Genomic DNA, 26,652 nt, shown 5'->3' on the forward strand with positions numbered 1-26,652 from the left:
TTGGCTTGTGATAACATTTGAAGATGTAAAGATAGTTCCTTGCTAAAGTCTGTTGTAGTTCAGTTGCTAAATCATGCCCCACTCTTTGCAACCCCATGGACTGCAGCACACCAAGCTTCCCTGTCGTCACTATCTCCTTGAGTTTGCTCAAACTCATGTCCATTGAGTCAGTGATGCATCCAGTCATCTCATCCTCTGTTGCCCCCTTCTCCTCCTGTCCTCAATCTTTCCCAGCATCAAGGTCTTTTCCAATGTGGTGGCACTTCACATCAGGCAGCCAAAGTATCAGAGCTTCAGCTTCAGCATGAGTCCTTCCAATGAATATTGAGAGTTGATTTCCTTTAGGATTGACTGGTTTAATCTCGTTTCATTCCAAGGGACTCTCAAGAGCACTCAGCCTTCTTTATGGTCCAACTTTCACATCCATACGTGACTACTGGAAAAACCATGACTTTGACTATATGGAACTTTGTTGGCAAATTGATGTCACTGCTTTGCTTTATATATCTATATATATATAGATATATATATAGATTTATATATAGATATATATAGATATAGATAGATATAGATAGATAGATAGATAGATTTATATATAGATTTATATATAGATATATAGATATCTATATATAGATAGATATAGATATATATATAGATATATATATAGATTTATATATAGATATATATAGATATATATCTATATAGATATATATCTATATAGATATATATAGATTTATATATAGATATATAGATATATATAGATATATAGATATAGATATATATAGATATATATAGAGATATAGATATATATAGATTTGTTATAGTTTTCAATCCAAGGAGCAAGTTTCTTTTAATTTTAAGACTGTAGTCACCGCCCACAGTGACTTTGGAGTCCAAGAAAATAAAATCTTGCACTGTTTTCACTTTTTCCCCATCTATTTGCCATGAAATGATGGGACTGGATGCCGTGATATTATTTTTTTGATCACTGAGTTTTAAGCTAGCTTTTTCACTCTCCTCTTTCATCCTCACGAAGAGGCCCTTTAGTTCCTCTTTGCTTTCTGCCAAAGACTATATCATCTGCATATCTGAGGGTGATGATATTTCTGCACAATCTTGATTCCAGTTTGTGATTCACCCAGCCTGGCATTTCACGTGATGTATTCTGCATATAAGTTAAATAAGCAGGGTGACGACATACAGCCTTGATGTGTGCCTTCCCCGATTTTGAAACGGTTCACTGTTCATGTCCAGTTCTGTCACTTTTTGACCTTCGTGTGGGTTTCTCAGGAAGCAGGTAAGGTGATCTACTATGCCCATCCTTTGAAGAATTTTCCACAGTTCCATTTCCAAGGTATTGTGACCCACACAGACAAAGGCTTTAGTCTAGTCAATGAAGCAGAAGTAGATGTTTTTTCTTCTGGCATTCGCTTGCTTTTTCTGTGATACAACAGATGTTGGCAATTTGATGTCTAGTTCCTCTGCCTTTTCTAAATCCAGCTTGTACATTGGGAAATTCTCAGTTCATGTACTAATGAAGCCTAACTTGAAGGATTCTGAGCATTACCTTACTAACATATGAAATGAGCACAGTTGTACAGTAGTTTGAGCATTTTTTGGCATTACCTTTCTTTGGAATTGGAGTGAAAACTGACCTTTTCCAATCCCATGGCCACTGCTGAGTTTTCCAAGTTTACTTACATATTGAGTGCACTTTAACAGCATCATCTTTTAGGATTTAATTTTTTTAATATAAATTTATTTATTTTAATTAGAGGCTAATTACTTTATAATATTGTATTGGTTTTGCCATACATCAACATGAATCCGCCACAGGTGTACACGTGTTCCCAATCTGTTCATAGCAGTGCTGCCTAAGGTGCACTTGACTTCATACTCTAGGATGTCTGGCTCCAGGTGAGTGACCACACCATCATAGTTATCCAGGTCATTAAAAATGTTTTTGTGTAGTTCTGTGTATTCTTGCCACCTCTTCTTAATCTCATCTGCTTCTGTTAGGTCCTTGCCATTTCTGTCCTTCTATTGTGTCCATGTTTGCATGAAATGTTCCCTTGGTATCTCCAATTGAAAAGATTTCTAGTCTTTCCCATTTCTGTTGTTTTCCACTCTTTCTTTGCATTGTTCACTTAGGAAGGCTTTCTGATCTCTCCTTGCTGTTCTTGCCTCGAGAACCCCATGAACAGTATAAAAAGGCAAAAAGATATCACACTGGAAGATGAACCCCCAAGTCAGTAGGGATCCAGTATGCTAATGGGGAAGAGTGGAAAAATAGCTCCAGAAATATTGAAAATGCTGGGCTAAAGCAGAAACAACGCTCAGTTGTGGATGTGTCTGGTAGTAAAATAAAATCTGATGCTGTAAAGAATAATATTGCATAGGAACCTGGAATGTTAAGTCCATTAATTAAGGTAAATTGAAGGTGACAAGCAGGAGATGGTAAGAGTGAACATTTTAGGTATCAGTGAACTAAAATGGACCAGAACAGCGAATTTAATTCAGATGACCATTTTATCTACTACTGTGGGCAAGAATCCTTTAGAAGAAATGGAGTAGCCCTCATAGTCAACAAAAGAGTCTGAAATGTACTTGGATACAATCTCAAAAATGACTGAATGATCTCAGTTCATTTTCACAGCAAACCATTCAGTATCACATTAATCCAAGTCTATACTCCAACCACTAATGCTGAAGAAGCTGAAGTCTAACATTTCTATGATGACCTTCTAGAACTAACACCAATAAAAGATGTCCTTTTCATCATAGGTGACCGAAATGCCAAAGTAGGAATTCAAGAGATACCTGGAGTAACAGACAAGTTTGGCCTTGGAGTACAAAATGAAGCAGGACAAAGGCTAACAGTTTTTCCAAGAGAACACACTGGTCATAGCAAACCCCCTTTTCCAACAATGTAAGAGAAGAGTCTTATACACCTGGACATCACCAGATGGTCTATACCAAAATCAGATTGATCATATTCTTTGCAGCCAAAGATAGAGAAGCTCTATACAGTCAGCAAAAACAAGAGCAGGAGCTGACTGTGGCTCAGATCATGGACTCCTTATTGCAAAATTCAGGCTTATATTGAAGACTGTAGGGAAAACTCTAGCTCAGGTCTGACCTAAATCAAATCCCTTATGATTATACAGTGGAAGTGACAAATAGATTCAAGGGATTAGATCTGGTAGACAGAGTGTCTGAAACCTAAGGACAGAGGTTCATAACATTGTACAGAGATGTTGATCAAAACCATCCCAAAGAAAATGAAATGCAAGAAGGCAAAATGGTGATCTGCAGAGGCCTCACTAATTGCTGAGAAAAGCAGAGAAGTGAAAGGAAAAGGAGAAAGGGAAAGATATACCCAACTGAATGTGGAGTTCCAGAAAGTAGCAAGGAGAGATAAGAAGGCCTTCTTAAGAGTGCTTCATTCTACATGTAGCAGATATATCCAGATTCTGTGGTTATGCCACTCAACATTCCATCAGTGTCCTCCAGAGCCATCTGCTGTCCATAATGAACAAGACTTCAGAACCCAAACTATATACTTAACCTGAGCAAAATAAGCTTCCAGCTTATTTTAAAATCATTGCTTTTCCAGAATGTATTCACTAGGAAGATCTGCTATAAAACAGTGAATATTTTATGCAACTAAAATTAGACCTTTCAGCCTGCTTGGTATGATGCATGATTGCACACATTTATTGCAAGTGATTCTGCCAAATTAAAAGTAATTTTATTGTTTTATTAGACATCTAGTGCAAAAGATCAAAAAAGATATTTAAGATCCTTGTCATCGCCTGTACTTAAGTTTTATTCATTTATTTTTAATTGGAGGATAATTGCTTTACAATGTTGTGTTGGTTTCTGCCATACATCAACATGAATCAGTCATAGGTATACATATGTTCGCTTTCTCTTGAACCTCCCACCCCACCCCACCCCTCTAGCTTGTCACAGAGCCTTATACTTAAAAAAAATTTGTATTATTTACAGCACCTTTTTACCATATGGCGTAGATCTTGAAGCCACAATAATATTAGGGTGAAAGCAAACAAATCAAAGTTATGTATAATTTTTATACAAAAGTCATGAGAGATGCATCCTAAATTGTAAAATTCTGTTTGCTAGGAATACATTTCAAATTATAGTGACATTATGAAGCCCTATATTGCTTGCCACTTTAAATGTCCAGCCAGGACTTCATTGACATGGCTATTGATGTTTCCAACTTCTTGGCCACTGGTTTCCTCCTTAGACTCTTATGGGAAGCAATTTTAGGCAACTTGCAATTCCCTGAATACATTATGCTGTTCCATCCTCAGTGCTGTATAATCCACTGTTCGCTCTGAAAGGAGGCCCTGGCCTATTTGTCTTACTCATCAAACTCCTACCTTTCTTTTAACTCTGCCTAAAACACTACCTTTATTATGACACGTTCTGCTTCTCCTCATAGCCATTCCAAACAGATGACCTTCCTTTTCTGCTGCCAAGTGAATCTTGTACAGAACTCTGTTAGAGCCCTTACCTCTGTGCGGCCATTATTTGTTTATGTCAATGTCTTTCCTCCTGTGGCATGATCTCCCTGAGGACAAGGAGGATGCCTTTGTGACTCAAGCCTTGCATGTGAGATGTGTTTTTAAAAAGTGTTTGATCCAAAAAATAATAAGAGAGAATTCCCTGGTGGTCCAGTGGTTAAGACTGTGGGCTTTCACTGCCTAGGGCGCGGGTTCAATCCCTGGTAGGGGAACAAAGATACCGCAAGTTGTGCCAAAAAGAAAAAAAAAAGGATACAAGAATGAATGAATGTAGGCCACCTCCAGTGCCTCTCTGGGTGATGTCCTTTATGAAATTTAGAGTGGAAAATTTTCCTTATTCTTTTATCATTAACCAAGTTTATAATGATGATTCAGAAGGAACTAAGAATGGAAATGGGAATTCTACGTATAAGTATGGTTCTGAGACTATGCTTTTCTTTTTGTATCATTTGCCTAATTTATCCTTTCCAGTCATCCCCTCAGCAAATAATCATTAAATTCCTATTATAATCATAGCACCACACTAAATACTGTAAAGTAGATTACAAAGAAGAATAAAGGCTCTTCCAGGATTTTCATAACCTTTCTAGGAAGACAATTCATCCATGTTTTAAAAAGCCAAATAGTTGTACCTAGAAGGTATGTATTGCCAAGTGCCAAACAAGAGAGGCAGACAATGGCTGTTATAGGCAGGCAGAAGAGGAGCAATCGCTTTAGTCATGAACAAAATAGCACCTGAGGAAAAGCTGACAAGACAGATACCATGTTGGAATAATGGGAAGAACAAAGGTTTGTGTAAATTTTCTCTACTAAGAATCTGAGGATATAAGAAAACCATTCTCCATATTTTAATCATTTTATCCCAACTTTAAAACTGATTGAGAATACTAGCATTTTAATCATTCTCTCAGCCGAAGTCTACCTTTAAAATAGAATTTATTTGTAGCAAACATTGTTTTGGTATTTTCAGTACCAGGTATTTCCAGGCTTTTCTCAAGTCCTTACCAACCTTTGGGTGTGAGCCCCTCAGCCTTGTCCGTCTCTCAGAGCAATTCTGTCAGTCTCTCAGAGCAATTCTGTCAGTCTTTCAGAACACTACCCTCTCCTCTGATGAGTTTTCATTGGTCTGAGTAGCTGGTCCCAAACAGACTGTCCCTAAAGGTGTCATTATGTCATCTTGTCTCTCTTCCTCAGGTTGTGCTCAGAAATAGACTTTCCCATAATGGGTAATTTGAGGTTAGTGTTCTGCTCTGAACTAATACAACATAACACTGCATGCAACAGCTGCAAGAGAGGACCTGCTTTCAGATGTGCTCAGTCAGAGCGCTGCGGATCTGTCAGGAAGAGTCTGATTTAATGTGTAAAGTGCCTGTGGGCATAACAGCGACACAGGGAGCAACTGAGCTTGGTACTAACCCTTTCTGCTACATTTTTTCAAACAGGAGTGGAGGTGGTCACTTCTGTTTTAACTCACTGGGGTACTATGTGTATTAACGAATCTGAGAGTGTTAAACTTCACATGAACTGCAAGATCACACAGTCCAACCCCTCAATTTACAGAGAACCTGCAACTTGCCCAAGATCACACAACAAATCAGGAAAAAAAAAAAACAACGAGGGACTAGAAGCTAGGGGTTTTGCATCACAGTTGCTCTCTCACTCCATATCATGTTCTCTCCAAAGCCGGCACCCATGGGTTCATGAGAATCCCCGCTGGGTGTACCCCGGATTCCTGTACACTTTCTTCATCCTTTCTGAATATTTGTTCCCAAAACAGGGTTTACAAACAACACTAGTATAAATACAGACATACCTCATTTTATGCAATCTCTTTTCCTAAAGAGAGGATCTGAATTTTCCCCCCAAATAAATAGCATACAACTGTGGATGGAGATGGATACTGTAAGTATTAATCACTGTTTTTTATTATTAATTATCCTCACAGGACAACTTGATAAGAAAGCAAAGTATTCACTCTTTAGCGGTATACATCAGTTTCAGACTATTCAGATAAAAATGCTTTAACATGCTCAAGTTTTATATGCATATTATCACTTTATATATTATATTAGTATTTAATATATTAAATGTCTCTATATTAATGACCCAAAATAATTAATCCTTTATTCCCCTTTATGATTTATATGGTATGTTTGAAAAAAAACTATTACTTCTGTGCTAATTTCTATAGGTCTTTGCCATAAAAATTACAGACGAAAACTTTAAGGAAACTTCATTAAAGTATACTGGGGAAAAATTAGACAGGTAGGTAGGTAGTCTTTGGAAGAACTGGATTAAAATGAAAAGAGAGAGAGAAGTGACATAATGAAGAGTGTTACTGTCCAGAGGAGAGTAGGCAGAGGATTTTTTTATTATTTATCTATTTATTTCGACTGTGCCAGTTCTTACTTGCAGCAGAAAGGCTCTTCTGTCTTTGTTGTGGCATGCTGGACCTTCTTAGTTGTAGCATGTAGGATCTAGTTCCCTGACCAGGGATGGAACCCAGGCACCCTGCATTGGAAGCAGGGAGTCTTAGCCATGCTTCCCTACCAGAGAAGTCCCAGGAGTAGTATTTTTAACTCTGTTAGAATCAGCAGACCCACACCTTTGCAGGAGACACTCAAAAACAGTTTTGGCTCAGTCTCTGTGACGTTTCTGGGTCCTGACGCACACAAGATTTGTTTGAGCCCTCTGAGCGTCTCTGGTGGGTAAGGGGTTTGATTCTAAATGTGATTTTGCCCCTCCTACCATCTTGCTGGGGTTTCTCTTCTGCCTTTGGACATAGGGTATCTTTTTTTGGTGGGATCCAGCATTCTCCAGTTGACGGTTGTTCAGCAGCAAATTTTAGTTTTGGAGTTATCCCAGGAGATGAGTGTATGTCCTTTTGCTCCACCATCTGTTGCCACAGAACAATTCAACAACTTCTGAACGTCTTGCTACAAGGCTTACTTCCTCAATTTTTTTTTTTTTGCTAATGTTGTTCTTCTTCTTCTTTGTCTTCACCAGACTAGCAGGGACAGCTCTCTGGAGAGACTCATCTCTCAGCAGACTCTCTCTCATAGATTGATGGCAATCAAGGGCATTGGAATACTTTCTCCCCTGGAAATTCTCAAATACCAGCCATGCTTCCAAGCACAAAGCCTGTGTGTAGGATTGTTCATGATCTAGGGGCTGATTTTAGTCTTGGTTAGGGCAGACTTGTGATTTTACAACAGCCTCTACAGCATTCTCATACACAGAAGAACTATACAAAAAAAGAGATCTTCATGACCCAGATAATGACAATGATGTGGTTACTCACCTAGAGCCAGACATACTGGAATGTGAGGTCAAGTGGGCCTTAGGAAGCATCACTACCAACAAAGTTAATGGAGATGATGGAATTCCAGTTAGCTATTTAAAATCCTAAAAGATGATGCTGTGAAAGTGCTGCATTCAATATGCCAGCAAATTTGGAAAACTCAGCAGTGGCCACGGGACTGGAAAAGGTCAGTTTTCATTCCAATCCCAAAGAAAGGCAATGCCAAAGAGTGCTCAAACTACTGCACAATTGCTCTCATCTCATGTGCTAGCCAAGTAATGCTCAAAATTCTCCAAGCCAGGCTTCAACAGTACGCTAACCATGAACTTCCAGATGTTTAAGCTGGATTTAGAAAAGGCAGAGATCAAATTGTCAACATCTGTTGGATCACTGAAAGAGCAAGAGAGTTCCAGAAAAACATCTACTTCTGCTTTATTGACTATGCCAAAGCCTTGACTGTGTAGATCACAACAAACTGTGGAAAATTCTTCAAGAGATGGGAATACCAGACCACCTGACCTGCCTCCTGAGAAATCTTATATGCAGGTCAAGAAGCAGCAGTTAGATCTGCACATGGAACTGACTGCTTCCAAATCAGGAAAGGAGTACATCAAGGCTGTGTATTGTCACCCTGCTTATTTAATTTATATGCAGAGTACATCATGAAAAAGCTGGGCTGGATGAAACACAAACTAGAATCAAGATTGCAGGGAGAAATATCAATAACCTCAGATATGCAGATGACACCACCCTTATGGCAGAAAGTGAAGAACTAAAGACCCTCTTGATGAAAGTGAAAGAGGAGAGTGAAAAAGTTGGCTTAAAACTCAACATTCAGAAAACTAAGATCATGGCATCTAGTCCCATCACTTCATGGCCAATAGATGGGGAAACAATGGAAACAGTGACAGACTTTATTTTAGGGGGCTCCAAAATCACTGTAGATGGTGACTGCAGCCATGAAATTAAAAGACGCTTGCTCCTTGGAAGAAAGGCTATGACCAACCTAGACAGCATATTACGAAGCAGAGAATTACTTTGCCAACAAAGGTCCATCTAGTCAAAGCTATGGTTTTTCCAATAGTCATGTATGGATATGAGAGTTGGATTGTAAAGAAAGCTGAGCGCCGCAGAATTGTTGCTTTTGAACTGTGGTGTTGGAGAAGATTGAGAGTCCCTTGGACTGCAAAGAAATCCAACCAGTCCATCCTAAAGGAAATCAGTCCTGAATAATCATTGGAAGGACTGATGCTGAAGCTGAACCTCAATACTTTAGCCACCTGATGCGAAGAACTGACTCATTTGAAAAGACCCTGATGCTGGGAAAGATTGAAGGCGGGAGGAGAAGGGGACAACAGAGGATGAGATGGTTGGATGGCATCACCGACTCGAGGGACATGATTTTGAGTAAGCTCCAGGAGTTGGTGATGGACAGGGAAGCCGGGGTCCATAGAGTCAGAAATGACTGAGCAACTGAACTGAGAATCAGCTATCCTCTTGGGACCTTACCATACAGTGTATTTGTAAAATCAGAATGAATGATAATTTTTTTAATTGTCTTTCCTGTCAGTGGTTATCTATACTCAGACATAATGACAATTCTCATAGTAATGCATGTGAGTAATTCTAGCACATGTTAGTAACATTTTGTCCTATTTTATCTACTTTATTGGATGGAGTAGAAAATCTAATTTAACAGATATTCCCTGGAATAGTGTTATTCACTTAATGATATAGCAACTATATTCTCATTGAAAAGGAGTACTGAGAAATAGAGGGCAATGAATTATTTTAGGGAACAATTTAAGAGAAAGCAGGTACAGGATTCTAATTCTTGAGGGTTTGAATAGCCCTATAAGCATTGTTGCATTAAAGGAACAAAAGAATTAGCATTCACTGAACTGTTTATTCATTTAGACATGAATAAAATGTGTGCAGTTTTAAGTAGATGGAGTGAGGAGAGAAGAATCAGGAAGTCTTTCTATAGTTAAGAATTCTTTTAGAGAGTGAAAACAAAGCTGATGGGTTAGCTATCATGTTGATTTGAAGTCATTTCTCACCTGTCCCTACTCCTCATGAAAGACATTGTGGCAAGTAAATTTCAGCAGTCAATAGTTGTTTCATAATCAGAACAGGGAGACTGACTTAAAGTTAGAGCAGAGTCGGGGCAATAGTAATGCCTACAGGAGCCAGAAGGATGAAAGAAATAGGTCAAGTGTGTCTGATGAAAGACGGTGAAACAGTAGAGTGGATTGGGGGTGCTCGGCAGAGTCCATGGTCTGTCTAAAGGCATTTAGATTCACTTAAAAAACACACACACACACACACACATATCCATGGAAAACCTAATTGCAGGCCTGTTTCAGTCCAAGGTCAAACAGTTGGTGAGTTCTAGATTCTTAAAACCCATGAGCCTGAGACCTCAGTGGATACCCTACCCACATAGAAACAAGAACAGCTGTTAAGAAGTCTTTGTTTAATATCATATATTAGCACACATTTATGTAATCTAGGAAAATGGTCGATGAACCTATTTGCATGGTGGGAATAGAGACACAGACATAGAGAACAGACTTTGGACACAGCAGGGGAAGGAGAGGTTGGGACAAATTGAGAGAATAGTGGTGAAACATACACATTACCATATGTAAAACAGATGGCTATGGGAAGTTGCTAGATAACACAGGGAGCTCAACGCAGTACTCTGTGACCTAGAGGGCCGGGATGAGGTAGGGTGGAGAAGAGGTTCAAGATGGAGGGGACATATGTATATTTATAGCTGGTTCATATCGTTGTCAGAGAAGGCAATGGCACCCCACTCCAGTACTCTTGCCTGAAAAATCCCATGGACGGAGGAGCCTGGTAGGCTGCGGTCCATGGGGTAGCAAAGAGTCGGACACGACTGAGCGACTTCACTTTCACTTTTCACTTTCATGCATTGGACAAGGAAATGGCAACCCACTCCAGTGTTCTTGCCCGGAGAATCCCAGGGACGGCAGAGCCTGGTGGGTTGCCATCTATGGGGTCGCACAGAGTTGGACACGACTGAAGCGACTTAGCAGCAGCAGCTGCATATTGTTGTATGGGAGAAGCCAACACAAAATTGTAAAGCAATGATCACCCAATTAAAAGTAAGTTAAATTTTTAAAAAATCTTTGTTTATATAAAAATATAAAAATGGTTTATTTCATCTATTTATGGCCTAAAACAGTGCTCATTACCATCTATTTCTACAGTAATTATTATCCTATAAAAATTGGTTATTATTAATCAATGACTTACATTTTTAAAACACTATACCAAAAAGAGTCTTTTGCTTATAAATAAAGTATCTCAGTGTGATATCTGGGAATCCCACGATGCTTATGCAAAGTCTTGTGTGGCTGTATCTACATACACATTTTTTAGGGAAAAGGTTTATAACTCATCCAGTGGGCCACAACCCTACAGGGAGAAGACAGATACCCAGAAAAAGGAAAGAAATCCACAATCATTCTCAGGTAGGTCTATCTGTAGGCAGAAATCTGACTGCCAACATTCAGTCATAGATAATGTTCTTGGATGACAGAATTTACCGATGAAAGAATGAGAGGAATAAGACATGTCTTCAGTCTTGGAAGGGTGCTAGTGGAAGGGCACTTGGAAAGGCAACAGTGAAACATACGACCAAACTCACTGGACCAAGATGCACAGATTTCCTCAAAGTGGGCAGGACAAGGTCTAAATTATAAGAACTGAGTCAGAGCCTGTCCGTTAATAGAATTGGTGCCTCTGGTTTGAGAAGATCACCCTGGGTACTGTAGTGGGTGAGCTCAGTGACCTCAGATGAGTGAACTGGGAGCGAATCTTCACTGGAAGCCAAACAGATCCAAAATAAGACAGATTTTAAATACATAAATTAAGGAGACAGATAACATTTGCTGAGTGCCTATCATGTGTTGAGAGACAAGAGATGCTCATGTGTGCTATCACATTTAATTCCCTTAATAAATGATACCTAGACGCCAAAACTGGAGAGGTTTTCTCCTTTACAAAAGAATTCACAACATTGCAGTCCTCAGTATTTTTTCAAGGAAGGACAGATACTAAACCCGTATCTCAGAAGAGCATAAAACTTCACAAAGTACCAAAGTTGCCCGAGATCAATAAATTTCACTGGAGGAAAGAGCATACCCCTCTGAGAGGGAGTGGTGCTGTCATTTTAAAAGACTTGCTCCAGATTATATTTGTGCACCATAATATTTTAATTTGTTGATTTGGGGGTACAAACAACAAAGAGATGCTCAGAGATGGGTTTATCTCTCAAAATCAATAAATCTCTAGAGAAAGAATATCCCCTTAGTGAAAGTTGTTTAATAACTACTCTGTTGTAACATCTCTCTGTGATTTGCTATAACTTCCCAGGACAACATAACAGATTAAGGCAGAAAGCCCAAAATGCTGATTTCCCACCAGTGCTCTCCAAACCAGACTATTCTGCCACAGATAATCCCACTGACAAGAAATTGTAAAGTGATCTTTCAGAAAACACATTAATGCCCTCGTCAGTAAGTTTTCTTATAATGAGTTTTCTAAATAACTAATGGTTACTCATTAACAGATTAACAGTGTTTTAACCTATTAAGATAAATAACTAATGGTTACTCATTTTCAGTATTTTAACCTATAAAGATTTAAAAATAAAGGGAAAAAAGGAAATGTATCTAGCCTACGCTTTCCTAAAATGTATTCATCATGCTTTTACTTTCTTAAAAAGTGGTTATTTTAACTCTTGCTTACCACTCGAGATGATCACTGTGACCATTGACCTGAGAAATATAGTAAGAGTGTCCTTGTCTTCTTCGCTGTCATCAGGCTCTCTGTTCACACAGTTTATGTATCAGCTCATGTGGCCTACCTCCTTACAATTTATTCTGAGCTGAGACATTGTAGGCAAATATTAAAATCATCATATTTTACTGTTTTATGATCATTAAATCGAGTCCCCTCATTTTGCATATCAAAAATAAAAGACTAGGAGTTAAGACTTGCCCATGGTCACACAATGGGTTATGGTAGAGCTGACTCTCACTTAGAATCTGCAGCTCATATGGAAAAACATTAGTCAAAATTGCGATTAAAAATTCCTTAAACTAATCTTTTAAGCATGGTATCTATGTTTTCTGTACTATAATTTTTATACTCCTTGGAGTTTGGGTACTACAGAGACAGACTGAGAAAATAAGAAAAGGAAAGTCTGCAGGCAAATTGGTGTCTATTCAAGCCATTTGCTTTTTTAAGATAACCATCAAATCCAGTGAATGAGAAATGAGAGATTTTTATTGTGTTCTTTCTCAATGGGATTTTTCCATTTGGTTTCAGTATTAAGCCTCTATAACATTATGTTACTGTATTTCAATTGATTGTTCTCTCTGCTGAAGATTACCAGCTTATGTTTTAAAACTCAGATGTGAGTTAAATACAACTATAATATCAGTGCAGCTCCATGAGGGGTATAGAGTGTACACATACCCAGGGCTCCTGTTGCCACTTTTTCCTGCTACAGTCTCTCTACCTAGTTATTACAAATCAAGCTCTGGATATGACTTGAAAAACAGAAAAAAAAGGTTTGCCAACAAACTTTTCAGTGTGATATGCAGTTTGTTTACTTCCTGTTTCTCCTTTGTTCTCTAGTGATTATGGTTGCTGCCAAAGGGAGGTATTAGTAAACGAGAAGGCTTTTGAGCCTTTTCAGTCATTTTGATTAGCATCTTTGGTAACTTCTTTTTTTCTCACAAACATATGGCAAAGCAACATGCACTGTTCCAATGATTATGATTTCAAGTCTAAAGTACTATTTGTTTATTCTTGAAACCTGAAACAAACATCTGGTGGTTAATGCTTTGAGAAAAAAAAGCACCTTAATGCATTTCTCTGTCTATGATTCAAGATCATGGGCAAAAATATTTTTAAGTAGATGAGATTAAGCCACAGGAGTTTGTTGGGCCATTCAATTAAAAAAAATTATGGCAAAACCAATACAGTATTATAAAGTAAAATAAAGTAAAAAAAAAAAAAAAAAGAACTAAACTTCATTTCCTCTAAAGTAGGAAAGGCAGTAGAGACGGTGTAACAATCTTAAGGACCTCTTCCTTTCTGCCTCATCTTGTACTTTATATAAAGTATATCTAGTATAGGTCCTCTCATTAGAAAAAGAAAGATTTGAATGTTTTCTTATCGCCATCCCATATATGCTCAGAATTATTGACAAACTGACAGTGCAGTTCATGTATACTCTCAGGTTCATGTTACCATGCATTTTTGTTAACGAGAATGATATCTCCTACATTAAAAATTCTTTGCCAATTTTTAAAATACATCATATTTTAAGGTTTATTCTAGCTTACCCTTTCTATTGCAATATGACACCTGGAATAAAATTTGAAATGCAGATATACTGTCCTTTGCCTTGTTGCTCGTCTTAGGGGAAAAACTGGTTATTTTAAATATTTTAGTATATTAGTATATTTTTTCAGTGTATTTGTCTGTTAAGGCTACCATAGCAAATATCACAGACTGGGCAGCTCAAATAATAGAAATTAATTTTTCATAGTTATGGAGGTTGGACTTCCAAATTCAAGGTATTGGCAGTTTTGGCTTCTCCTGAGGCCTCTCTCCTTGGCTTGCAGGTGGTCAGCTTCTTCCTGTGTCCTCACATGACCTATCTCCTGTGCCTGCACACCTCTGGTGTATCTTCCTCTTGTAATAAGGACACCAGTCATTTTGGAGTAGGGCCCACTTTCCTGATCTCATTTACATTTATTACCTCTTCAGAGGCCCTAGCTCCAGATTATAGTCACATTGAGGGTTAGAGCTTCCACATGTGAATTCTGGAGGAACACAATTCAGTCTGTAGTGTGTAGCAATGCTTATTAATCAAATATTCTGTAATATCTTCCCCTTGAGGAAACAAATAAAATCTTAGGAAGGAAAGTGCTAAACTTATCATTTATATGTGTTATCAAGTTATAGGAAGTATACATTTATATGTGACTCCTTTATATGAGATGTCATTTATAAGTGAAAGCACATAAAATGGAGCCTGCCTCAATAGAACTCACAAAGATTTAGTAAAGAATCAACCCAGCAGACTAGCAAGTCACACTTCCACATACTATTTGCCAGGAGACCAAGAAATAATCAGAATCAGAAATTCTGGGCGAGGCTGCTGCTCATGCCTCTGTTCTGAGGTCAGATCTACAGACTGTTAACTTATTCTCTGGGAAGTGCGGATTCTGTATTTGAAAGCAACCTGAGCCTGACTTAAGTGGCTTCATAAAGCACAGCCACAAGCCTGAGGAGCTTCAGCCACAGCACAGTAAAACAAAGGCTGCTGCAGTGTTGGTACATGAATACAAGTTGAGTAACCTTGTCCCTTCCTAAGGTGTAGACCACCTAGTTTTTTCAGAACACCGTGTTCTGGCAGATCATTTACAATGTTCCCATTTCTTAATTTTTTTAATTCCCTTTGGTTAAGGGTTGAATAAACGGTGGCTCAGAAGGTAAAGAATATGCCTGCAATGCAGGAAACCTGGGTTCCATCCCTGGGTAAGAAAGACCCCTTGGAGAAGGGAATGGCTACCCACTCCAGTATTCCTGTCTGGAGCATCCCCATGAACAGAGGAGCCTGGCAGGCTACAGTCCATGGGGTTGCAAAGAGTTAGACACAACTGAGCAACTAACGCTAACTAAACTATAAGATGCCCAGTCAAATTTGGATCGCAGGTAAACGATGAATATGTGCATGCGTGCTCAGTCACTTCAGGCATGTCCAACTCTTTGTGATCCTGTGGACGGTAGCCCACCAGGCTCCTCTGTGCATAGAATTCTCCAGGCAAGAATACTGGAGTAGGTCACCATGTCCTCTCCCAGCTTCCTAGGAAGCCAGCTCAGGGATCAAACCGGCATCTCCAATGATTTCCTGCATTGCAGGCAGATTCTTTACTGCTGAGCCACCAGGGAAGCCCAAACAATGGATATGTTTTTAATATAAATATATCTCATGTGATATCTGGGACATACCTGTACCAAAAAATAAATTCCTTCATGGGACATACTAATATTAAACAAAAGTATTTGTTATCTGAAATTCAGGTTTAACTGTGGGTCCTCTATTTTATCTGGCAACTCTACTTAACAACAATGAATCCTCCTCTTGCATTTCCTTCCTGGACTCACCACCCTCTTAAACGTCTATCACCAACTTTGTATATTTAATTTCCTGCTCTTAATTTGGCACTGCCCCCAAGGATGAAAACCCCATTTCAGGCTCCCTTGCATTATATTAATGTGATATATGGTTATAGATTGTTGTTGTTTCATTGTTGTCCAATTTGAGACCCTATGGGCTACAGTCCATGGGGTCGTAAAGAGTCAGACACAACTGAGTGACTAAGCACAGCACAGCACAACTGAGCAACTAACCACAGCACAGCATGGACTGTACAGGCTCCGTCCATGGGATTCTCCAGGCAAGAATACTGGAGCAGGTTGCCATTTCCATCTCCATGGGATCTTCTTGACCCAGGGATGGAACTCAGGTCTCCTACATTGGCACTCAGAGTTAAAACATTAAAGTTAGTTTGATCCACCTTTTCCCCCATGCTGAAATATTTACATCTTTATATCAATGCCCCGTAATACTACTTTGATCACATTAGCTAATATTGTGTGCTTAATAACATAGGAAAGAATCTCTAAGCCTCTAAATCTCTAAACCCTGGGCTCAGTCAGCTCACCTATAAAATAAAGGGACCGAATCAAGGTATTTTCCCCCAAGGCTCCTTTAAACAGTTCCTTGCCACAGGTCTTTAACATGCGGATTCTGTTAATGTTCTCATTTGCCTTGTGAAACCTAATTATTACTATTTCGGGTGAACCTCTCTTCCCTTCAAGTAAGTAGTGTTTCAGTCAGTTCAGTTAAGTCACTCAGTCATGTCCAACTCTTGGCAATGCCATAGACTGCAGCACGCCAGGCCTCCCTGTCCATCACCAACTCCCAGCGCTTATTCAAACTCATGTCCATCAAGTTGGTGATGCCATCCAACCATCTCATCCTCTGTTGTCCCCTTCTCCTTCCACCTTCAATCCTTCCCAGCATCAGGGTTTTTTCAAATGAGTCAGTTCTTTCCATCAGGTGGCCAAAGTACTGGAGCTTCGTATCTTCAGCATTAGTCCTTCCAAGGACTATTCAGACTGATTTCCTTTAAGATGGACTGGTTGGATGTCCTTGCAAGCCAAGGGACTCTCAAGAGCCTTCTCCAAACCCACAGTTCAAAAGCATCAGTTCTTTAGCACTCAACTTTATTTTTGGTCCAACTCTCACATCCATACATGACTACTGGAAAAACCATAGCCTTGACTAGACGGACCTTTGTTGGCAAAGTAATTCTCTGCTTTTTAATATGCTCTCTAGGTTGGTCATAGCTTTTCTTCCAAGCAGCAAGCATATTTTAATTTCATGGCTGCAGTCACCATCTACAATGATTTTGGAGCCCCCCAAAATAAAGTCTGTCACTGTTTCCATTGTTTCCCCATCTATTTCCCATGAAGTGATGGGACTGGATGCCATGATCTTAGTTTTCTGAATGTTGAGTTTTAAGCCAACTTTTTCACTCTCCTCTTTCACTTTCATCAAGAGGCTCTTTAACTCTTCTTCGCTTTCTGCCATAAGGGTGGTGTCATCTGCATATCTGAGGTTATTGATATTTCTTCTGGCAATCGATTCTAGCTTATGCTTCATCCAGCCTGGCATTTCACATGATGTGCTCTGCATAAAAGTTGAATAAGCAGGGTGACAATATATAGCCTTGACATAATCCTTTCCCTATCTGGAACCAGTCTGTTGTTCCCTGTATGGATCTAACTGTTGCTTCTTGACCTGCATACAGATTTCTCAGGAGGCAGGTCAGGTGGTCTGGTATTCCCATCTCTTGAAGAATTTTCCACAGTTTGTTGTGATCCACACAGTCAAGGCTTTGGCATAGTCAATAAAGTAGAAGTAGATGTTTTTCTGGAACTCTTTTGCTATTTCGATAATCCAACGGATGTTGACAGCTTGATCTCTGATTCCTCTGCCTTTTCTAAATCCAGCTTAAACATCTGGAAGTTCATGGTTCACGTGCTGTTGAAGCCTGGCCTGGAGAATTTTAAGCATTACTTTGCTAGCATGTGAGATTAGTGCAATTGTGCGGTAGTTTGAACCTTCTTTGGCATTGCCTTTCTTTGGGATTGGAATGAAAACTGACCTTTTCCAGTCCTGTGGCCACTGCTGAGTTTTCCAAATTTGCTGACATATTGAGTGCAGCACTTTCACAGCATCTTCTTCCAGGATTTGAAATAGCTCAACTGGAATTCCATCACCTCCACTAGTTTGTTCCTTGTGGTGCATCCTAAGGCCCATCTGACTTTGCATTCCAGTATGTCTGGCTGTAGGTGAGTGATCACACCATCGTGGTTATCTGGGTCATTAAGATCTTTTTTATGTAGTTCTTCTGTGTATTGTTGGCACCTCTTAATATCTTCTGCTTCTGTTAGGTTCATACCATTTCTGTCCTTTATTGTGCCCATCTTTGCATGAAATGTTCCCTTGGCATCTCTAATTTTCTTGAAAAGATCCCTAGTCTTTCCCATTCTATTGTTTTCCTCTGTTTCTTTGCACTGATCACTGAGGAAGGCTTTCTTATCTCTCCTTGCTAAGTAGTGTTTAGATTACTTAAATAAGTAGTGTTGCGATTACTTGATTAACATCTTCCTCTTTAAAGTTGCTCGCCCTAAATTTCTCAAGAGCCAGAGAATTCACCTTTTATTTTCACCTTTTATTTCCCTCCAGCCCACTCACGCTAATACCAGACTTTGAGCACACCAGGTGACCAGAGGTGTGATCATGAAAGTGCTGATAATGATCAAACAATTCTGGGCGGGCGGGTTTTCTGACTGTCGTTCTTTTCTTGGGAAGTGAAGCCCTCTCCACCGGGTCGGAGACCGCCGCCTAGGAACCGCTCCTTGTTCTCTTCCGCCATCTAGTGGCACCAGGCTTGCTCTCCTCGCTCAACTTGCTGTTCAGAGCTGCAAAGATTTCAAAGATTGTAAATCAAATGGATGAATTGTTTTATTCTTGTCATTATAGTAAAAAGGGCTTATAGTGTGTTTCGCGAGATAAAAATGTAATGTGTTGATAAAAAATAAGTATAACACAATAGAAAACTTTAATACCTGCACAGTATAGATTAAATTCATGTAATTTAATCTCTTTAATATGCTCCAATGTTAAAGACAAAAGTACAAAAATATAAACTAAGCTAAGGAGTTCTGAGGAAAGATTATCTTTCTCACGGGCTTCTGTATAATGTTCATGGATTTTTAAATTTCAAATAAAAGTGATCGAAGCAGATAAAAAAATGAAAAGAAAAGGAAATAAAGTTTTGATAGATGTTAAATTGTTTAGAGAGAGAAATCTCAGCTCTTCATTTAACCATTTGACTTCAATTAAGTTAGAACTTATTATCATTATTTATACCTGCAATACAATGTTTAATGAATGTTGAATTCAGTTTTAATGTTCTGTAATGTAGAACTTTCTTCAGATGGCATGATAGTGAGTTTAATTGTGTGATTCAGAAAAGTGAAAATAAATTTCTCTAATGAATGAAATAAAATATTTCTGAAGTGTGACTTATTTCCCATTAAAACTTTTATTTCTGACATTTTAACATTATTCTGGTTTTAGTTTTCTTTTTTTTAAATGCCAATGCTATCATGCAGTGTTTAGGTTTTTCTAATAAAAATGTGTTAATTGCAGTGCCACTTCAACCTTTAATACACTTGTGACCCAGCTGTAAAAACCTCCATTTTGTTTTCCAGGGTGGGAAAATTCCTATAAGGTGGACAGCCCCAGAAGCTATTGCCTACAGAAAATTCTCCTCGGCAAGTGATGCATGGAGCTATGGCATTGTCATGTGGGAGGTCATGTCCTATGGAGAGAGACCTTATTGGGAAATGTCTAACCAAGACGTAAGTGCCATCCGTAGTTAAACCGCCACTTTGTGAGTGCAGACACATTATCATTGATGAAGAAACACCATTTGTCCTCACTCAGATTAGCCCTTATCTTCCTCAGCGTTGTCCAGGGTTTGTGGCTGAAGTTGAGTAGCCTTTCACTCTGAGCTGTGTTTGGTGTGGTAAGGGCCAGCTGATGGGCTTTGTCACGTAAGTACCTATCCATGTCTTACATCTAATACTGAACACACACATGTGGTTCTAAGGCAGCCTGACTGTGCTATGCAAGAGCCTTGCCCTACAAGTTTCAAAAAACAAAGAATAATGTTTACCTTTCATTTCTTCCTCAGGGAAATCTAATGTAGTACTGTAAAGAGAAAATTAGGAGAAAACTTAGCAGAAAAATATTAAATGCTTTCAGGCAATGTGTTATCAATACATCATCTAATATATGGTTCTTTGGAGATACATGACCCTTTTTGCAATCTATTTTATCTGTAAAAGTTACCTTGGTGGCTAATATTATAGAAGAGGGTAGTTAGCACACATTTGACCTCTATGGACTGTTGGACATGGTAGAGACAGTAGTCAAAATATGCCAGAATCCTGACAATGCAAGTGACTGTGCTGTCAGAGCTGTAGACACATTTTCGTACCCCCTTCCCTCAGCCTAGAATCCAGACACTGTCCACTCACCTGCCTTCTTCGAAGTATCTAACAGTTTAGGAGACAGTGGTAATGGGAAGTCAACTCTGATGGGATTCTGAATGCTCACAGATGGAAACAAAGACTGTGTGGGTGTGGATTTTTTAGAAAATCCATAAACGTAGTCAACTCTTGTCACATCTCTTCTGTTTTTTCCTTTCAACTGCTTGAGCCTCACCTCCACACCTCATACTCATTATCCCATCCCAACCTCAAGCGGTCCAAATATGTTCAGTGACAGAGAAAGGTTAATCTTTTTGAATACTGGACACCAAGAAGACTGGGTTTTGGTTAGCTCACCATGACTTTTGTTTCTCCCTGACTTAGAGTGTTAATTCCAAAACTGAGTGCCTGCTCTTGTGCCTACTGATTCTGGAGAATGCCAGGTCCAGAACCTACATGTAGCAGGTTCAAGATCATCAAACGCTGTGCAACCATGCTCTATAAAGCCCTTCATAAAAACACAAGGCCGGGTGGCTTAGTCCTGCAGAGCATTTTCCCTTAAGTACAGAGTGTGGCATGACCAGCAAACTTTGATACACTCCCAATATTTAAACTTTTTTAGATCCAGGCCATTTACTGTCCTTAAAGGAATTTTATTTGAAGGACCTTGTTGCTCTTTCCTGCCTCTGGGCCTTGCTTGGAGAAACTTGTGTCTAGCTCTGCTTCTTAAGATTGAATCTCAAGAGCAGAAATATATCCCTTTACTCCCAGGAAGAATTAATCTATTTTTAACCAGCTATCCAAGGTAACAGACACCCTGGATTCAGTCACCATAGATCCTACTCTACTCTTAACCCAAGATAATGCTTGCCTGCTTGTCCTACTGTGACATGACTAAAATAGGCCATTCAAGTTCAGTTCAGTTCAGTCGCTCAGTTGTGTCCGACTCTTTGCGACCCCATGAATTGTAGCACGCCAGGCCTCCCTGTCCATCACCAAGTCCCGGAGTTCACTCAGATTCACGTTCATCGAGTCAGTGATGCCATCCAGCCATCTCATCCTCTGTCGTCCCCTTCTCCTCCTGCCCTCAATCCCTCCTAGCATCACAGTCTTTTCCAATGAGTCAACTCTTCGCATGAGGTGGCCGAAGTACTGGAGTTTCAGCTTTAGCATCATTCCTTCCAAAGAAATCCCAGGGTTATCTCCTTCAGAATGGACTGGTTGGATCTCCTTGCAGTCCAAGGGACTCTCAAGAGTCTTCTCCAACACCACTGTTCAAAAGCATCAATTCTTCGGTACTCAGCCTTCTTCACAGTCCAACTCTCACATCCATACATGACCACAGGAAAACCATAGCCTTGACTAGACGAACCTTAGTCGGCAAAGTAATGTCTCTGCTTTTGAATATGCTATCTAGGTTGGTCATAACTTTTCTTCCAAGGAGTAAGCATCTTAATTTCATGGCTGCAGTCACCATCTACAGTGATTTTGGAGCCCCCCAAAATAAAGTCTGACACTGTTTCCACTGTTTCCCCATCTATTTCCCATGAAATGATGGGACTGGATGCCATGATCTTCGTTTTCTGAATGTTGAGCTTTAAGCCAACTTTTTCACTCTCCACTTTCACTTTCATCAAGAGGCTTTTTAGCTCCTCTTCACTTTCTGCCATAAGGGTGGTGTCATCTGCATATCTCAGGTTATTGATATTTCTCCCGGCAATCTTGATTTCAACCTGTTTCTTCCAGTCCAGCATTTCTCATGATGGCCATTCAAGAAAATCTATAAAATAAAAAGTCCTCCTTCAGATGAATGAAAATCCTCACTGCGCAGAAGAGCCCTCAGTTCAAGTACCTTCCTTAACTGGTGTTCCATATAGTCCTTGTCTTAACCAGTTCTCTGTCAGACTTAAAATAAAAAATTACCTAACTCAGAGGACTCCAAACTTTATTAATAATATACCCTTGCTGGTAAAAGTTCTTGAGCATTCACAACTGACATATGTGTATTTATCTGCACATTATACACAAGTCCTACTGTACTAATACATTCACTTTTTGTTTAAAAAGTAATTTGTTGAGTATCTTCTCAGGAAGTAGAGATACAAGGGAAAACAAACTGGATTGAACTTTTATGAAACTGAGGTTTAGGGAGGTGACATGATTTCCCTAGAATCACATAGTGAGTGCTTTGACAGTGATACTAAAAAAACAATTCTAATAACCTTCTAGAAGTCATGGGCAAGGAGGAGGGAAGAGGAAATAACTGCCCCTTTCATGGTGATTTAGTTTACGTCCATAGGCCAGTGACTTCTTGCCCTCATTGAGTTTATATTCTAGCAAGAGGGAAACAGACTTTACACAAAGTAAATCAATAAAATATGTAATATGTAACATGATCATTAGTGTTTTGGGAGAGAAAAGTAAGAAAAGATAAGAAATGTTTGGAATTTGATTTTAAATATACAAATATATTGCCAAGTACAGTTGTAAAAGTCATTTCATTTTGATCATAAAAGTCATAGTCATTCTTATTAGACATGCATAAATTGTCGTTCTTACAGTAAAATGGAGCTTCCCAGGTTGCACAGTGGTAAAAATTATGCCTGCTAATACAAGGGATGAAAGAGACTTGAGTTCAATCCCTGGGTCAGAAAGATTCTCTGGAAAAGGAAATGACATTATTCTTGCCTAGAAAATTCCATGGACTGAGCAGCCTGGTGGGCTTCAGACCATGATGTCACAAAAAGTTGAATGTGACTGAGCTCAGGCGTGCGCGCATGCGCGCGCACGTGCACACACACACACACACACACACACACACACACACACACACTCTTGTATAAGACAAATAAACATAAAGAGAAGTTCTGTTATTTTTTCTGTCTCCTGGATTATCATTTTACCACATGGGGTACTTTGTATCACCAGTTTGGTAACCACAACCACCATTAGGTAGACTATAATTCAGCCATGAAAAGTGCCTCAAAAGTGACCAACGAATATAATAAAAGGACGAGGTTAAATGATATTTAATATCCCTTTTAACAGTAACATGCTGTCTTTTTAATCTCTGAAGAAGTAATTATCATATTTGTCTCAGCAAAGAAATGATTCACATTGTTCTTTTCTTCAGTTGAGGAATTTCTGTGAGGGTACAAGAATCCAATAGAACCTCCACAGAGCAGAGCATGTAAGAGTGTAGATCCAGATGACAAGACAGATTTTCTAGGAGAGCAACTTCTGAGAGAAAAGGCCCAAATGTGTAATTTCCAACATAGACCCACTTGTAAACTGTCCTTAGTTGCTGCCTAAAGCAGTCCAAAATCTGGTGTCAGCTCCTCCCTTCCAGGATCATGTCCAACAGTTTACACGGTCATTCTGGCCATGTGTGTTGATGATCTGTGTCCAGGATGAACATTTAGAGAGCCATTCTGTCTATTAAACCTCATATGGCCATAAAGACCGTATCTGGAATCAGAAGAAGTTGCTGCAGCCAGGAATAGACTCCTGACATTAAGCCCATCCTCATTCATTCTGTGTTGTCAATCTCCACAGTGCAAGGCTGAACGCTCCCTCCACCCAGCGCTTTGTTATTTTTCAAGGACTAGACAAAGGGTAAGCTGGTTATTTTCATGGTCTTTGAGTAGCTACCAAAGAATATGTAAGCAAGAATTGGAAACAAGGAGGAGAACAGAAATTTCTGAGGGGAGGGAAAAATGCCAAACCTTTGAGGTCCTCAGATCAATATAAGAGAAGAAAGTACTAAGAGCTAAAATCTTTTATGTATTTTGTGAATATATTTCCTGCTGCAGTGAAGAGAGTTGAAATTCTGTTTAGCTTAACATATTGGAAGTCAGTATATCTGTGACAGACCCTGTAACCAGAATTTCTATTTGAAAGCAGAAATAGCTTAATCAAAACTTTCTGAGCTGCTCTCTTCAAATACTGGTTATTTCCTATTTGTCCTGAATTTCTCATGTGTGGTCAAAGTTCAGTCTTATATTTGACTTTCTGCAACCAAGGTGTGTTTTAAATAAGAAAAGCCATTTTTAGACAATAAAAGTTCAACTATTTCCTGTTTGAATATTTTATATTTTTATTACATTTTGTGGAGTTTAATTTAAGGGCTTGGCTAAATATGGAATGTTAACATGCTTTAGGATTTTAAATGAGTTCAAGAAATTTCAGGTAGTTTTTATGAGGTAGGTAGTCCCTTCATTCTGCAGACTGTGGCATATTTTATTGCAATGAACAATTCTGAGTTTGCATAGTCTATTTTAGTGAATAATATAATGAGTTTCCCAAAGGTCAGTAGTAATGTACATTAGGGAATATACATAAGGAAATGAGAAAAAGCAGTGCAGAAGACTAGTCCATGTATGGCCTACCAAGCATAACAGTAGATGCCATCTGCTTAGCCATTCAGCAGTTACCGATTAAACTCAGACCAGTCACTGGGCATGTGGGTAGGTCTGGAGAACTTGAAAATCCAGCCCTCACTCTCAAGAAGCTCTCTGTGTAGGTGAGGAGATGAAGTTCTGACATTTCTAAGTCATGCTTCTGCCCCCAAGTAGAATATATACTCCTCAAGGGTTGACTCAGGCCTTCTTTTTCTTTTTAATATAAACAACATTGTGTGAATACAACATAGTTATTTTTTAACATATGCCAAAAAAAGCATGCATACCCTATTATTTAAGATAGTTTTGATTATATAAGCTTTCCCAGTGGCTCCACAGGTAAAGAATCTGCCTGCAAAGCAGTAGACATAGGAGACATGGGTTTGATTCCTCAGTCAGGAAGATCCCCTAGAGAAGAAAATGGCAACCCACTCCAGTATTCTTGCCTGAAAAGTCCCTTGGACAGAGAAGCTCGAGGGCTGCAGTCCAAAGGGTCACAAAGAGTCGGACACTACTGAGCAACTAAGCACAAGCAATTATAAAAAGCACCTGATACATAGAAGATATTTAATTAATTAGTGGTAATAATCATAGCTTGCAATTTCTGAATTTATTATGAGTCAATTATTTTAGATTATTGACTCATTTAATCTTCAAAATAATTCTCTAAGATTGATACTATTTTTATTCCCATTTATAGATAAAAGGCTTTCTAGAAAATTTTAGCAACTTACCCAAGGTTATATGTTAAGTCACTTCAATTGTGTCTGACTCTTTGTGACCCTATGGATTGTAGCCCACCATGAGATTCTCCAGGCAAAAATACCAGAGTAGGTTGCCATGCCCTCCTCCAGGGGATTCTCCTGACCCAGGGATCGAACCTGCTTCTCTTACGTCTCTTGCATTGGCAGGTGGGTTTTTTACCACTAGTGCCACCAGGGAAGCCCCAACCCGTGACAGAACTGAAGTTGAAGACCCCTGCTTCCCCCAAAGTGTGTGCTTTTACCCCTGAGCTATACTGTAGAAGTCTTAATTTTCAAAGGAGTCTCTATACCACACAAGCTCTATGAAATGAGTCAAAGCATCTTTAATTATGTATCCCTCTGTACCACAATACAAGTGTTTCTATTATTTCCTATCAGCAAGAATGTGGATTGACTCACTGTTGTTTGAAAGTATAAATCTTTTCAGCAGGACTTTTTGTCTTGATGTTAAAAATTTATAAAATGTGCTGTATTATATTTCTTAAAAATGTTTAAGGCAGTAGCTTAAAATAATATTCTCATGGTCCACATATTTAGCCTATTACCAGAAACATGCCACAGGTACATTGAAGGCACAAATTTCCTTGCTGTTTTCTAATATTTTTAAACTTTTTTTTAATGTATCACAGTATAATGTTTTGTGTTATTTTCATCTGAGTTCAAAATAATTGTTGTTTACTACATAACAGGAGTACATTGTAATGCTAGGAGCTACACTGGCTCCAAAGATGACACCAGGGGTATTGCAGTTCTTCCAACACTTATATTATGGAATGTGCTTAAGTGAAGAAAATGCAAGCAAAACATGAACAGCAGGCAACATTAAATAACCAAATCCCCACAGAGCTAATATGTCGGGGAAAAACTTGCACCACATAAATGAGCGGCGACTTTGCTCAAACAAATGATCTGAATGCAAGACTAGAGACTTGGGTTTTGTCTGTTTTGTT

The 26,652-nt window shown here is 39.0% G+C and overlaps 1 protein-coding gene across 1 annotated transcript in view; it reads left to right on the forward strand.

Moving 5' to 3' along the window:
- Positions 1–26,652, forward strand: part of EPHA6 (EPH receptor A6) — a 970,250-nt gene that overhangs the window by 916,446 nt on the left and 27,152 nt on the right. Inside the window, exon 15 of the mRNA XM_013972057.2 lies at positions 19,756–19,905. Coding sequence (XP_013827511.1) covers positions 19,756–19,905 — 150 coding nt within the window. The remainder of the gene's footprint in view (positions 1–19,755; positions 19,906–26,652) is intronic.

This window comes from Capra hircus, chromosome 1, assembly GCF_001704415.2.
Source record: "Capra hircus breed San Clemente chromosome 1, ASM170441v1, whole genome shotgun sequence".
Lineage (NCBI taxonomy): Eukaryota > Metazoa > Chordata > Mammalia > Artiodactyla > Bovidae > Capra > Capra hircus.